The following is a 14,764-nucleotide window of genomic DNA, read 5'->3' as shown; positions in this document are numbered from 1 at the left end:
GCCGAGGGCCTTCTGGCGGTTCCCTCACTGCGAGAAGTGAGGTTACAGGGAACCAGATAAAGGGCCTTCTTGGTGGTGGCGCCTGCCCTGTGGAATGCCCTCCCATCAGATATCAAGGAAATAAACAACTACCTGACTTTTAGAAGACATCTGAAGGCAGCCCTGTTTAGGGAAGTTTTTAATGTTTGATGCTTTATTGTATTTTAAATATTTTGTTGGAACTGCCCAGAGCGGCTGGGGAAACCCAGCCAGATGGGCGGGGTATAAATACATTATTATTATTATTATTACTATTATGAAGGAAACTAAAAACTAGCTTTGTAAGTGATCACAGAGGTGCAGAGTCGGAAGGGACCCAAAGGGTCATGTAGTCATGATGCCACTGCCTCTTTCCTCAGCTGGATCTAGACACATTTTTTTAAAAGTTACAGGAAAATGTGTTATATTAAATTGAGGCTCATACAACAAAAAATAATATTTAGAATATACTGGAGCCGATTGCATTTCTTTAAACAAGGGCTATCTAAGGTATCCAACTGCTGGAGATGCAATAGCGACAATGCCTCTCTAAAACACATTTTTTCGTTGTCCTATATTGAAAGATTTTTGACAGAAGGTAATTGAAACTATCAACAGAACTGTACAGAACAACCTTAACTTTTACAGAGCAAAATATCCTTTTGAATCATATGCCCCCTCCCTGCAAAGAACCTTACAAAAGGACAATATGAGTGGATTCTCCGTTCCCTTACCATAGCAAAGAGACTAATACTGATGAATTGGAAAAATAAAAATGCGGCTCCCTTCTACAATTGGATCAAAGACTTATATAAACTCGCAACATATCAACAACTTGCATAATAGCGCAGACTTGCCATGGACAAATTCAACAATATTTGGAATCCGTTCTTACAAATACTGTAATAGGTTAAGATCTGGTGAAGTACAATAACAACTTTGTAAAGTTAAAATAGAAAGAAAAAAAATGCGTTCTAAAGCTCATAATGAAAAATCCCGTAAGTGATTTGGGCTGCTCTACAGCGCCCTCTGGTGTCACATGTTTGTAGTGCAGTTACAATGACATAGTTGACTGGGTGTAGCTGAGTCCCTCATCTCTTTTCCCACCACCCACTTCTTGTCCTCAGGTCCCCACGGATAAGAGAGCGAAGGTGCGCTTCAACAACTTCTTCCTTGCCGAGCCTGGCATCCCACTCAATTCCTGCCCCAAAGACTATGTGGAAGTCAACAACGTCAAGTAAGAGAGCTAAGTGCCAAAACTGGGCGTGAGAGAAGGGGTGAAACTAAAATCTGGGATGTGGTCTGCCTGGCTAGGTTTACACAGATGGTGAGAAATAGAGAGGGCAGACAACAAGGCGATGCCTTTATGGAGAAACGGAGCCTTTATATAATGTTTTGGGGCAAAAAAAAAGTTAGGATAATGTAAACCCATTTGGAACCTGGTGATATTAATTTATCACATTGGATTTTGGTATGGAAATTCGTTCCGATACGCTTAGGTCTAGTTTTTGCTTTTGTTTTATTTGGCACCTGTTGTTATACTTGGTTATGTTATAAATAAGCTCAAGTGTTTTTATTTATTTTTTAAGTTAGAGCTAACTATTGGATCTGGGGACCCCCCACCCACTGAGGCAGGCTTCCTCAAACTTGGCCCTCCAGCTGTTTTGAGACTACAATTCCCATCATCCCTGACCACTGGTCCTGCTAGCTAGGGATCATGGGAGTTGTAGGCCAAAATAATCTGGAGGGCCGAGTTTGAGGAAGCCTTCACTGAGGCTGTGATTTCTTAGAAGGAATGTGAATCTTGGCAGGAAAGAGACCTGGCTTCCTGCCCAAAGGCATCAGGGTCCCATCCTGGGGCAGGGCAGGATCAAGGTCAGCGTGGCTCAGGGGCGACCACTCCTCCACATGGCCTGGACATCCCCTGGGATGCTGTAGTGGCAGGCACCTCTCTTGCCAGCTGCTGCTGCTGCTGGCAGTGGGGCTGGACCAGGTTTGCAGCCTTGAATTGGAAAATATCTGCAGAGTACTGCAGCTCTGAAATAAATGGGCATTAAAGACACCAGTTCCAAAAAGGACTCTTATGAACTGAAAGCAGAGATGCTGTGTGTGCTTTTGTAACCCAAGAAAGTGTTTGATAAAAGCAATTAGAAAACCAAAACAAAACAAAATGTACAGTTTTAAAGAGGAATGGCAAACAGTGTATTAAAATAGCTGAAAACGGCAAATCGTTTAACATAAAGAGCGCTGCTTTCATTTAAAAAGCCCCAGACGGCATAGCTGTCAGGGATGATGGGAGTCATAGTGAGAGTTGGCAAAGGCATATATACAAATAGGTTTTCAGAAAACCTGACTGTGGTGCTACCACTAAAAAGATCCCGTCTGCTATGCTCTCCATTGAACCTCTAATGGCGACAGGGTGGAAAGCAGAGCATCTGAGGCTGAGCTCAATTCACAGGCAGGCTCAGATGGGACAAGGAGGTTCTGGAGAGAGCCTTAGGTTCCCACACTGTTCAGGGAAACCAGCTCCTTAGTGCAGCAATTCAGTCACTGGGCAGGACTAGTCTTGTATATACTGTATTGTGCAGTGGGCTTGCTCTCTTATGGTGGGGGGAGGAATGGGGAGACCCCTGTCCACCTCAGTGTCTGTGTTTGGAATGATGTTGTCTTAAAAAAAGGACCATCTCTCCTCTCATTGGCTCCTTGCCTCCTTGTGATCCCTTCAGGTACTGCGGCGAGAAGAAGCAATTTGTAATATTGAGCAAAACCAACAAGATTTCCGTCCGTTTCCATTCGGATCTTTCATTGGTAGACAGCGGCTTTTCGGCAGAGTTCATGTCCTACCAAACCAACGACCGTAAGTGGGAATGCTGTGAGGTTGGGGGTGAGGTGCTGGGAGTGGGGTGGGTGGGTCGGATGTGGGGGAGAGACTTGAAGCATTTGGACCTTTTAAATGACGAAGGAGGGCATAGAAGAGGTTCATTGCATGGTGCACTGCTCGGAGGAAGGAGAAAAGAAATGTTATTGACCACATTCCCTTTGCACATTCCTTTTCCGGCCTCTTGCATCCAAGGGCGGCCTTAGAAGTTGCAAGGGGAAGAGACTTCCCGTGCGGCAGACCGAAAACATCCCGTTGAAAAAGGAGGCAGGGAATTAGTACTTTGCACTGTTTGCAAGACTTAACATACCTCTCCTCTCTCCCCTCACCCCAATTTCTGACTTGCAGCCTGTCCAGGCAAATTTGCCTGCAACACCGGCCGCTGCATCGCCAAGACCCTGCGCTGCGATGGCTACAACGATTGCACGGATGCCAGCGACGAGAAAAACTGCAGTGAGTCCTTCTCCTCTGCTCAGCTCCCTTGAGAGAATTTGGAAATGTGGATATGGAACAGGGCTATGTATGCTTTGTGCCTTGATCATGCATTATAGCGGATCTGGTTTCTGCCACCAAGTGAAAGTGTGCAAATTTGACTATGCCTCATACGGTTTGCAAAACTGTTCCAAAGATGAGCTGTTGGGAATGCCAAAAATAAAATAAAAATGTTTCTGTATAAAACTCCTGGAAATCCCAATTTCCACACCCCAACCCACCTTCCCACCTAGGAGGTTTTGGCAGGCAATGCCTTCATATGGTCTAGAAACTTGCTTTTAAAAAAACGCAAATTAAAGCCATGATTCTTTGGCTGGTGAATTCTGTGGCCAGCACCAAACGCAGCTGCTGTGGCGAAAGGTAGTTTCCAGACCTTTTGGCACAAAAAATGAATGGCATAGCTTCGCTGAAGGGCAAGTCCTGATCTGCCATAGAAAGGGCACTGCCTTTCATCTAGGACCTGGGAGACCAGGGTTTGAGTCTCCACTCAGCCATGAAGCTCACTGAGTGTGATCTTGTGCCTGTCACTGCCTCTCAGCCCAACCTTCCTCACAAGTTCATTTGTGGGGAATTAAATGTGGGGAGGAACCATGTACGCCACCTTGAACTCCTTGGAGGAAAAGGTGGTATAAATATGTGATCAATAACTTAAAAGGCTCCAGAAACCTGTGCCTGTTGAGGAAAAAACCCAAGAGGATTGTCTCCAATGCTGGTCCTGCTCAGAGTAGACCCACTGAAGTCAATGGATTTTTTAAAAAATTAAAATTTCTTTTTAAAAGCAAGCTATACAAAATTCTGCAAAACAGGACCTGAGGACAGTCTACATAGTCCATATGCAATTATAGATTATTGTAAAAACAAAACAAAAACCCAGACATAAAATCTCATGCTCATAGATTTCAATGGGACTACTCTGAGTAGGACAAGCACTAGACCAGCACCAGTCTATTTTTCCTGCTTTTTGCATGCTTCCCTTCATGACTTGCAGATTCCAGGTCAGGATCGGTGCCTCTTTGTGGAAGCATTGGGTTCTCCTAAACTCTACTTCAGCCATCCCATATCTGGCGCTCTGTGGGGGCCTGTTGCTCTGTAAATCCCCAGGTTGCGCTGCCTCTCTTAACTGCTTCTCTGCCTCCTTCCTCTCAGCTTGCACCGAGAAGCAGTTCAGATGCCGGAACGGTTATTGCAAGCCGAAATTGTGGTTCTGCGACGGCATGGACGACTGCGGGGACGGCAGCGATGAGGCCGAGTGCAGTGAGTGTGGACTGGGAAAGGGGGTCTTGGTCAAAGCGATGTGGGCTGTCCCCTCCCACTGCCTCTGCTGTGCCAGGGATCTGTGTGGGTGCCTTTTTGCTGCTTCTTTTTTTGCAATTTTGACCTGTGGCTTCTCTTTCCATTGGGCAGAATGTCCAGCAAATAACATCCGGTGCAGCAACGGCAATTGCATCCCAGAGAGCAAGAAATGCGACGGCAAGGATGACTGCGGCGATGGCAGCGACGAGGGGAGCTGTGGCCGTGGTACGACTCTAAGCACCATGGGGAGCCATAGGAAATAATTGGGTTGGGAGGGTCTGTTGCCTTGTCTGCCCTCTGCCAGCCCCCAGATGCCTGCCTTCTCCCTTCCAGCCAGTCCAGGGTGCGAGTCCCTGCCTTTCAGCTTCACTCTTGCCCTTGTAGAACTCAGCAGAGAGGAGAAGGAGGGAGACAAAACTCAAATTAGTTGGCTCTGCCCACCATCAGCTCTGGTGCCTCCCCTACTGTTGGCTTCTTTGCCTTCCACCCTGCCAGTCTCAGGGAGCACCAGCAACCCCTGCTACGCCAAGGCCCTGAGAACGGGACTTGCAGTCAGTTGCTAGGGACGGCACCGCTGTGGGGTCATGGTTGGAGTGTCAGGCTACAGCCTGGGAGGGAGCAGGGTTCAAATCTCCCCTACTTGGCCATGAAGCTCCCTGGGTGTCGCCTTGGGCCATTCAGCATCTCTCAGCCTAACCTACCTCCCAGGGTTGTTGTGGGGATACAGCAGGGAGGGGGAAAGAACTGTGTACACCACCTTGAGTCCATCAGAGGAAAAGCTAGTAAATAAATGAAAGGAAATAACCAGAAAACTGGGGGGAACTCGCTTTGTGCACTTGAATAGTTCAGGTCTGGTTTTAGAATCCAGAGGCAGAGCACAGCTTTCCTGCAATTTGAGGAGGGGGTTTCATTGGCAGCAGGGGAGACAGATAGACGACCCCCCCCACACCAGTGTCCCAGTATTTGTTCTGGTTTTCTGAAATCTCAGTGCCTTAGCCGTGTTAGGGGGCAGCACTTACCCTTGGAACTCCCTGCCTATTGATATTAAGCAGGTGCCTTCACTGTGCTTTCTAGTGCTTGCTAAAAATATTCTTGTTTAAACAAGCCTACCCAGATATGTTTATAAAGTTGGCATAATCTGTTTTAGCATTTCAATGTTTGTATGTTTCAAACTAGGGCTGTAAATTTTTCTATCATTTTTTTTTTTGTAAATCGCTTTGAGGGTGCTTAAAAACAAAACAGTCGAGCATTGTATAATTTTTGTGAAACTAATAACAATAGAGACATGCATAGCAGCAAACAGCCTTTCCCCACGAGGATGATGGTTTCCAGGGGCAGGATGTGCAGAGGTCCTGGAATCCCTCTCTGCTCTGCTCTGAATTTCCCCAGTAGTGAGATTCTTACTGGAAGCAAGCAAGATCTTCTATGGACTTGGATTTCTCTGTGCTTAGCATAGGGAATGCTGCTGTGCTAAACGTTTCCTGGCACTGAACCTCCTTGCCTGTGGTTTGCTTGCAGTGGACACTGTCTCCTGCAAAACGTACACCTACAAGTGCCGCAACAACCAGTGCTTGAGCAAGAAGAACCCGGAATGCGATGGGAATAAGGACTGCAGTGATAACTCGGACGAGGACAATTGCAGTGAGTTATGGTTCTAGCTGTCACCTTTTGGGAAGCTGATGACCTGAGACACACGTCTAGCAGAGGGTCAGCAGCCCAAGAGCACCTGACCGAAATGTCACACGTCACAAACATAAAAGAGAACAAGAACAATAATTTTACTATTTATACCCCGCCCATCTGGCTGGGTTTCCCCAGCCACTCTAGGCAACTCCCAACAGAATATTAAAACCACGATAAAGCTTCAAACCTTAAAAACTTCCCTAAACAGGGCTGCCTTCAGATGTCAGGTAGTTGTTTATTTCCTTGACATCAGATGGGAGGGCATTCCACTACCGAGAAGGCCCTCTGTCTGGTTCCCTGTAGTCTCACTTCTTGCAATGAGGGAACTGCCAGAAGGCCCTCGGAGCTGGACCTCAGTGTCCGGGCTGAATGTTGGGGGTGGAGACGCTCCTTCAGGAGCAACAATAGGCTGCCTTCTAGGGTTGTTGTGCATGTGAAACCTTTCAAGGGTTCAAGCAGTATATAAATGCTAAGCATTCCTACTGCAAGCCTGTTTTGCCTGTTTTGCAAATGCATGCAGTGACACCCCTCTCTAGCTGCCAGTTAATTTTGCAGAAGCATTTGGAGGCAGGGCTGGGAAACCTGTGGCCTTCTGGATATTGCTGGGTTACACTCCCAACCAGTGTGGCCGATGAGCAGGGATGCTGGGAGTTTTAGTTCAGCAGCACCTGGAAGGGGGTTTAGAAGCCTTCTATAAGGGTCTAGAAGCAGGAGTGATGTGTGATGTTGCTTGGGAATCGCAGGAGGGCAAATTTACTCATGCGTTGGTGTTCTGACTCTTGCTCCTTCCAGACTGCGGCAAGCGCTTCTACAGCAAGCAGTCCCGGATTGTCGGTGGGGAGGACTCCGACGAGGGCGAGTGGCCATGGCAGGTCAGCTTCCACACCAAGGACACCGGTCACTTCTGCGGGGCCACCTTGATATCTCAGAATTGGGTGGTGTCTGCAGCGCATTGCTTCCAGGATGACTGGAGGAGGTGGGTAGAGATCTAGGATTTCTCCGGTAATGGACTGGCTTATGTTCTGCATATATGCTTGAACCTGAGGGTGAGGCTTCTGGGTCCATTGCGCAGCGTGCTGGGAGTGCATTGAGTCCAGTGGAGCATGGGATGGTGCCGTTTTAAGGTTTCGTCTCTGTTCAGACCTGATTTCGCATAAACCAGAACAGGAGCAGTCTTGCGTCCAAGATCGAGGGGGGGGGGCAGCGTGCATTGAGGCACATGTGCTGTTATGAGTGTGACACGACATCATGCACCTGGTGCATGTTGCACATGTGTGATGTCATGCACATTTTGCTCTCCTGATGCTGGGAGGAGGTGGAGCACGGAGCTCAGCGTAGCTTCCTCTCTTGCGCTCGGAAGGAACCAGCCACTGAAGCACACTGCCCCACATCCTCTGCCCCTTCAGCATCAAGGGGGCCCAGCCTCCTGCAAGCACATACTGAGGGGGCTGAAGACACCTGCACCCTAGGAACTGGCACGCCTGAACCAGAACAAACTGTGACGCAGGAGATTGTCTGGTTCCAGTTTCTCCTCCATCGTGGGCTTTGCAAATAATTTTGGGGAGCTACCATTCTCTTAAGACAAAGCTTCTTCTGCAATGTATCACTGGTGCATCTTATGCAGGGCTTTGGTTCAAAGGGTTCAGCGTATACCCAAATAATGGGTATGGGGGGGGGGGGAGAGAGTCCCTGTGCTGAGGGGACCTCGTCCAGCAAGCAAGGCGAAGAGCTTCTAAGCTCTATTCGCACTTGGCAACCCAAGCAGACCCAGCATAGACAGAGCTTCTAAGCTCTCCACCTTCCTTGGATCTAACTTCTGCGACTTCAACCAGCCTTGAATAGTTGAAGTCACACAAGTTAATGACATGCAAGATGAGATTGTGCTTTTCCAGACTGACTATACTTTTTACCATTGGCATTGCCGGCTAGAGTATGGGTAGGCAAACTAAGAACGGGAGCTGGATCTGGCCCAATCGCCTTCTAAATCCGGCCCACGCGTGTTTTTACATGAGTAGAATGTGTGCTTTTATTTAAAATGCATCTCTGGGTTTTTTGTCGGGCAGAGGAATTCGTTCATTTTCCCCCTTCACAATATAATCTGACCCCCCACAAGGTTTGTGGGACAGTGGACCGGCTCCCTGCTGAAAACGTTTGCTGACCCCTATGCTAGGGATACTTTAGATGAGTTTTAGTGCTGCTTGCCAACCTTTTTAGGCCAGTGGGCACATTGGGGGGGGCATGGGCAGCAGTCCAAAAATGACTTTCCTTGGGTGCCGCAGGGTGCATGGCATAATGGTTACCCCCTCTAAAAGAACAGAGCATCCTCTTATCTTCTTACCTGCCAATTCCTCGCAGGCATTTGGACCACAGGACAATAACAGCCTACATGGGGCTTCTTGACCAGGGGGACAGGAGCAACAGCAATGTTCAGCAGCGGGGCCTGAAGAGGGTCATCCGCCACCCGTATTTCAATGACGCCAGCTACGACAACGACATTGCTGTGGCAGAGCTGTCCAGCCCGGTCGAGTTCAACAAATACATCCAGCCTATCTGCCTGCCTGATGTCACCCATGACTTCCCTGTTGGCAAATCCCTCTGGGTGACGGGATGGGGAGCCACTCAAGAATCAGGTGAGTTGGGTGGGGATGTGGAGGGGGCGTTGCAGGCCTTTGGTCTAGACGACTCTTAGTGCCCTACAGTTCTGTGATTCCAACTCAGAGGCGGTGACGAGGGGAGTAAAACAAGGGCAGACCTGCAGTTTGGTGGAAGGAGGCAACATTTAAAATATATATCACAAAGATAAAATGAGAGTCATCTCTGAATCCATCACAGGACTTTATCAAGAGTGTATATGCTAAAATCACGACAATCTGTTGTCTGTCTGTCCTAATTGTTCTTTTTCTTTTTTATTTCTTATGTAAGTTGTCTTGCAATAAAAAGTTTTATATGTAAAAAAGGATAATCTTAACAAGCACAAAACGATAACCTGTGTCGCTTGGACTGTTGTCCACTAATGAAAATATATACAGTGGTACCTCAGGTTAAGTACTTAATTCGTTCCGAAGGTCCGTTCTTAACCTGAAACTGTTCTTAACCTGAAGCACCACTTTAGCTAATGGAGCCTCCTGCTGCCGTCGCCCCACTGGAGCCCAATTTCTGTTCTTATCCTGAAGCAAAGTTCTTAACCTGAAGCACTATTTCTGGGTTAGCGGAGTCTGTAACCTGAAGCGTATGTAACCCGAGGTACCACTGTATTGTTTTAGCAGCAGTACTGGTCTTGCAGGGTTTATGTAAAGACAGGAGGAAAGAAGAACACAATGTTAATTAAAATATGTGTTTTGTGCACGCCAAACTATGCTGTGGATCAGAGTTCCCCCAAAACTTGGGTCCACAGCTGTTTTCGGACTACAGTTCCCATCATCTCTGACCACTGGTCTTTGCTAGCTAGGGATGATGGGAGTTGTAGTCCAAAAACAGCTGGAGACCCACGTTTGAGAGACCCTGCTGGAGACCATAGGCACCATTTCGCTGTATGCCTCATTGTTTGTATAATCTTAATAAAGTTGCGCCAGACGACGTAAAAGTTATCGTAGGCAACATTTTGCATTAAAGGGAGGAGCAGCTTCTGAGTCCTGCAACTAGTGGGCAGGAACCAATGGCATCTCTTAAGGCGTTTAAGAGTTTTTGTGGGGGTTGTGCATCTGGGGGACTTGTAATTGGAGAATCCATTGCACTCTTAGCAGGGCTGGTATGTATGTATGTGTGTATTTATGGATTGATTGATTGATTGATTGCTTAAAAGAGCATCCTGAATAAACTATATCCCTACTCCCATGCAACTCCTCTGTGGTCCTCTGCAGGGAACGGTGCCAGCATCTTGCAGAAGCTCGAAATCCGTGTGATCAACCAGACCGTGTGCAGGTCCCTGATGGTGCCCAATGACGTGACGGACCGCATGATGTGTGTCGGGGTCCTCACAGGCGGGAAAGATGCTTGTCAGGTAGGAATTGTCCGCAAGGGAGAGAGGGGGGAGCCATGGCTGTGGAGAGCTCAGAATACAGCCCTGCCGACTTCTTACTTACTTCATTAACTAATCAAGGGGGGTTGCAGTGAAAAGTCTCAAGGTGACTCGACAAAACAAAATGCAGCACAGGAAGGCCATAGAAAACCAGAAAAGCTTAAAACCAGGGGCAACACAAAACAAGCAGTGTGCTGCACCAGCAACATATTAGCTAGCCAGTGTAGTGTAGTGGTTCATACGATAGACTCGTAATCTGGTGAACCGGGTTCGCGTCTCTGCTCCTCCACATGCAGCTGCTGGGTGACCTTGGGCCAGTCACACTTCTCTGAAGTCTCTCAGCCCCACTCAACTCACAGAGTGTTTGTTGTGGGGGAGGAAGTGAAAGGAGAACGTTAGCTGCTTTGAGACTCCTTAGGGTAGTGATATCAAATCCAAATCCAAACTCTTCTTAATAAGAAGAACTGCACTATGATATCAGTGCATCTACTCTTGAGTAGAACTTGGTTGTCTGCAGCCCACAGGCTCTGCTGTTCGCGGTGACGCTCCGGCATCATTGCCTCGCCTTGCGATCCCAGCTTCTTCCCTTGGAGGTGCCCGAACCCAACTGAAGGGCACGGGAACCCCACCAGAACCACAGTGCACCAGGGAGGCCATTTGGTGCAAATGCTGGTCTCTCCTGAGAACAAAACGGCTCCTTGGGCTGGTGGACAAAGGGTCATGAAAACAGGTCCCCTTTCTGAGCATGTGTGCTCTTGTCTCTTTGCAGGGAGACTCCGGTGGGCCGCTGGTCAGCTTGGAGGCCAACAACACATTGTTCCTGGCTGGCGTGGTCAGCTGGGGGGAAGGCTGTGCCCAGAGGAACAAGCCGGGAATGTACACTCGTGTTTCGGCGCTGCGGGCCTGGATCAAAGAGCAAACCGGCGTGTAGGAGGCTGCGGCGACTGGGACACGGTTCATACGACTCTCCCTTCTTCTATCTCTGGGTCTATCAAGCTTGCAGCTGAAGACATTCCCCTGTGATAGGAAGGGGGTTCTGCAAATCTTGTTCGCTCCTCTAATTCCTTCTCGGTTTTTCCCCCTCCAAAAATGAAACCAGCGACACTCCTGGATTCATTGTATGCGGCCGATTAGATGGGCAGTTGCCCCTTTGAGAGCGCTCCTCTGCTGCTCATGTTCTCTGTCTCCAGAGACTTTCTGAAATAAGTTCAATGTGAACCTGCTTTAAATCTGCAAGGGAGCTGGTACCTCCTGTGCAGGCCGCCTGAGGCAGGGGCCCGGTAGATGCGGTACCCCTAAATGACCACTAGTTGGCAGCATGAGGGCCAAGTAGCCTTAAGTGAACACCAAGTGGCCACTTTTGTGTGTGTGTGTGTGTGTGTGTGTGTGTGAGAGAGAGAGAGAGAGAGAGAGAGAGAGAGGATGAAATGATGCATTGTTCTGTGCTTTTAGGACTCATCTGGTCTGCTGTAGCATGTGTGACGTCTTCTATTTTCTCTTCTCCCCCTCCCTTCCAAACCCCCCCCCCAGGATTCCCCATATGAATAGGATAGTTCCCAGAACGTTGTTTGTTTTTCAAAGCAGCTCATAGATCGGAGAGGTTGCCTGTCTTCTGTGTTCTTTTCCCAGACTGCAAACACACCAGAGATATTAATATTGATGGAAATGCCTTGGCTAATAGGATCAAATCTGCTATTGCATCTTGGTATTGTGTCACCTCCCCCGAAAAGGTGTGCTAGATATTACGGCATTAAATGCAGAGTTAACTGCAAAGTTCTGCAGTTATAACTGGGTTATAAACGGGTGCTCTTGCCTCCATCCAGCCCTTTCCCATCTGCCAAGTTTTAATTTCCTTGTTGCAGCAGGTTTTCTATCCAGGCAGGCTGCCTTCAGCCCCTGAAGCTCCATCGCAGGTCCCATAAAATGTGTTTAGGGGGTTAGGATTAGGGTATCCAGCATCTGCCCCATTAAACTTTGCCTACCTGGGGCACACCTTAGACTTCATTCCCCGCCTCCCTTCCTTGAGCTCATTGTGACTCTTTCCTCACCTGGGATAATGGCTCTGGCTGCAGATGTCTCTGCCCATGGGCTAGTTAAAAGGTGTATATCCTCGGGTCAGTACTATATTTTCCCAACATCCTGCAATACTGTTGCTTCTCCTTGCAAGTTTATGTAACTGACACCGCCTTGACTTCTACCTTGTCTAAACCTGCACTGATGACTTTGACGCGGAAAGCCTAAAACAAAAGATGAGGCTCTTGGGCTCCTACAGAAGACCTGTTGGAACACCTGTGGCCTGTGCACACCTAAGCGGCTTCAGGATTTCACTTTCTTGGGCAGCGATAGCTCCGAAAATATCATAAGGGGAATCCTCTCTTGCAAAGCAGTTGCTTTTGCAAAGGTTAAAGACATCTCAGTTCCAACTGAGGGTACAGGTGTTGAGAGCGAATACAAAGGAGTCTCAGACCTCAATACTGCAGATATTGGCTTTTTTAAGAACTGAAAGGCATTGTAGCTAAGTTTTTGTCTCAGAATCCTGTATCAACTTCCAGGTGTCCCAATCCTGCACTTCTGGATCCCAAGAATGGCCTTCTGGGACTTGTAGTCTCCCTCCACTGGGTTATTCTCAAGGATCCAGCTGATGTAATACACTCAGATACTATAGTTTTGTGGGGAAGCTGTGGCCTTCCAGATGTTGTTGAAGGACTCCAACTCGGCTCCAGCAGGGCCAGTGGTCAGGGATGATGGGAGTTGATCCATCAGCACCCCAGAGAGACATACCTTCTCCACATCTGCCTTAGGAGAACATTCTGGGTCTGGGTTTTGTGAAGGGGGGAGGGTACTGGCTTCACTTTTCAGTTCACCCCCCTCCTCTGTTTTCCTTTTAAAATAGGGTAGATGTCGGTAGAGCCATAGAGTGTGTGCAAAAGTGTGAGAGAGAGAACCCATTTGTATGTGTGCATGAATGAGATTTTTCTGGCCCGTTACGGGTCAGATTGGCATTGCCAATATGTGCCTTAATTGTATATCCTTGTTTAATGTATGGATCTCGGCATGTGATGCTGAAGCTTTGTTTCTGTTTTGGGTGTCAGTGGTGGGTGACTATAGGGGGTCCCTTTTTCTGTCTGGGGGTGCTGTATAGGAATGCAGAGGACACCTTTTAACACGGTGGAACCCCTGATTGTGTAGCAGCAGTACAGAACAAAGGATGCTGGTGAGCATACTGGGGGAGCAGGCCATGTGCCCTGCACATTTAAAGCAGCGTATTTCCACTTTGAACATTCATGGCTGCCCGCAAAGAATCCTGGGAGCTGTAGTTTGTTAAGGGGGCAGCAAGGTGTTTGGAGACCCCTTGTTCTCCCTTCAGAGCTACATCCCTCTGGGAATTCCAGCTCTGTGAGGGGAATAACAGCTCCACCCCCTGAACAAATGGCAGTTCCCAATTTTTATGGGGAAGAAGCCATGACTGTTTAAAGTGGTACATAGTTCCTTGAATGTATGGGGCAGGTGGGGCATTGGGTAATAAGCACACCAAAGTAGAGATGGATACGGGGAGGGGAATATGGAGGACGCTATAGGGAGAGACCCTCTTTCTCTAGACTCCCTAGGCAGAGTTCCTGTTTTTTGTGCCTAATTGTGTTTTTGTTTTTATAACGATAAAATGTTTTCTTTATGAACCTCTGCTACACTTGCTCCAGATATCTGCTATTTCCCTCGTTGTAGATGTGAGAAAAAAAATAAGCAGGGAACAAAAAAGAAGTAGTAGTTTTCTAAAACAGGAAAAGTGTCTATTTGCATTTTCAAAAGGGTATTTAATAATCTAGGAAATGCGCCGGTGATTTCCATTTTTGCAAAATGAAGCCACAAGAAGGGACCCCCCCCAATAATTTATCTTTTTTATTTTTTTTTAAAGAAAATGTTGCAAAATTATTTTTAAATGAGTTGACTTTCAACTTTCTGTTGTTTATGTATATATTGTACCTTTTAAAAAGAAAATAACACTGTAAATACATCTAAATGGAAACCCATTTTTGCTGTTGAAGGTCTGAACTGAGATTGTTATTGTCTGGTGATTTTTAATCTGCATTAAAACCGATTCTTTTGTACAGAATGTTAGTCTCGTTTGATAACATTGAAAGGTGCTGAACTGTTTGTAACAAAAATGATCTCAATACGTTGTCCTTTCCTTTCCTTTTTTTTTTAAGCAGAACTTTTGTTTGTGTGAGAATGGGAATCAGGTGGGAGAGAAACCTCAAAGGACATTTACATCAACCCCCTGATATAATTTAGGGACCTATATTTGTTGACCATGCTGGTTTGTCACTGTGAGGACGGAGTGCTGGACCAAGTGGGGATTTGGCCTGATCCAGCAGGCTATTTTT

General features: G+C 47.4%; 1 protein-coding gene across 2 annotated transcripts in view; it reads left to right on the top strand.

The window, feature by feature from the left end:
- ST14 (ST14 transmembrane serine protease matriptase) overlaps positions 1-14,493 on the top strand; it is a 40,487-nt gene extending 25,994 nt beyond the window's left edge. For both annotated transcript variants that reach the window (XM_081172508.1, XM_081172509.1), the window contains exons 10-19: positions 1,146-1,255; positions 2,745-2,875; positions 3,245-3,349; positions 4,535-4,642; positions 4,793-4,906; positions 6,200-6,322; positions 7,157-7,340; positions 8,720-8,994; positions 10,225-10,364; positions 11,152-14,493. In XM_081172508.1, the coding sequence (XP_081028634.1) occupies positions 1,146-1,255; positions 2,745-2,875; positions 3,245-3,349; positions 4,535-4,642; positions 4,793-4,906; positions 6,200-6,322; positions 7,157-7,340; positions 8,720-8,994; positions 10,225-10,364; positions 11,152-11,313 (1,452 nt within the window). In that variant the 3' untranslated portion in view covers positions 11,314-14,493. The remainder of the gene's footprint in view (positions 1-1,145; positions 1,256-2,744; positions 2,876-3,244; positions 3,350-4,534; positions 4,643-4,792; positions 4,907-6,199; positions 6,323-7,156; positions 7,341-8,719; positions 8,995-10,224; positions 10,365-11,151) is intronic.
- The last annotated feature ends 271 nt before the right edge of the window (positions 14,494-14,764 follow it).

Source organism: Podarcis bocagei (assembly GCF_964188305.1).
Source record: "Podarcis bocagei genome assembly, chromosome: 15".
Taxonomy (NCBI): domain Eukaryota; kingdom Metazoa; phylum Chordata; class Lepidosauria; order Squamata; family Lacertidae; genus Podarcis; species Podarcis bocagei.
The sequence above is the reverse complement of the archived record's forward strand: the minus strand, read 5'-3'. Positions and strand labels throughout refer to the sequence as shown.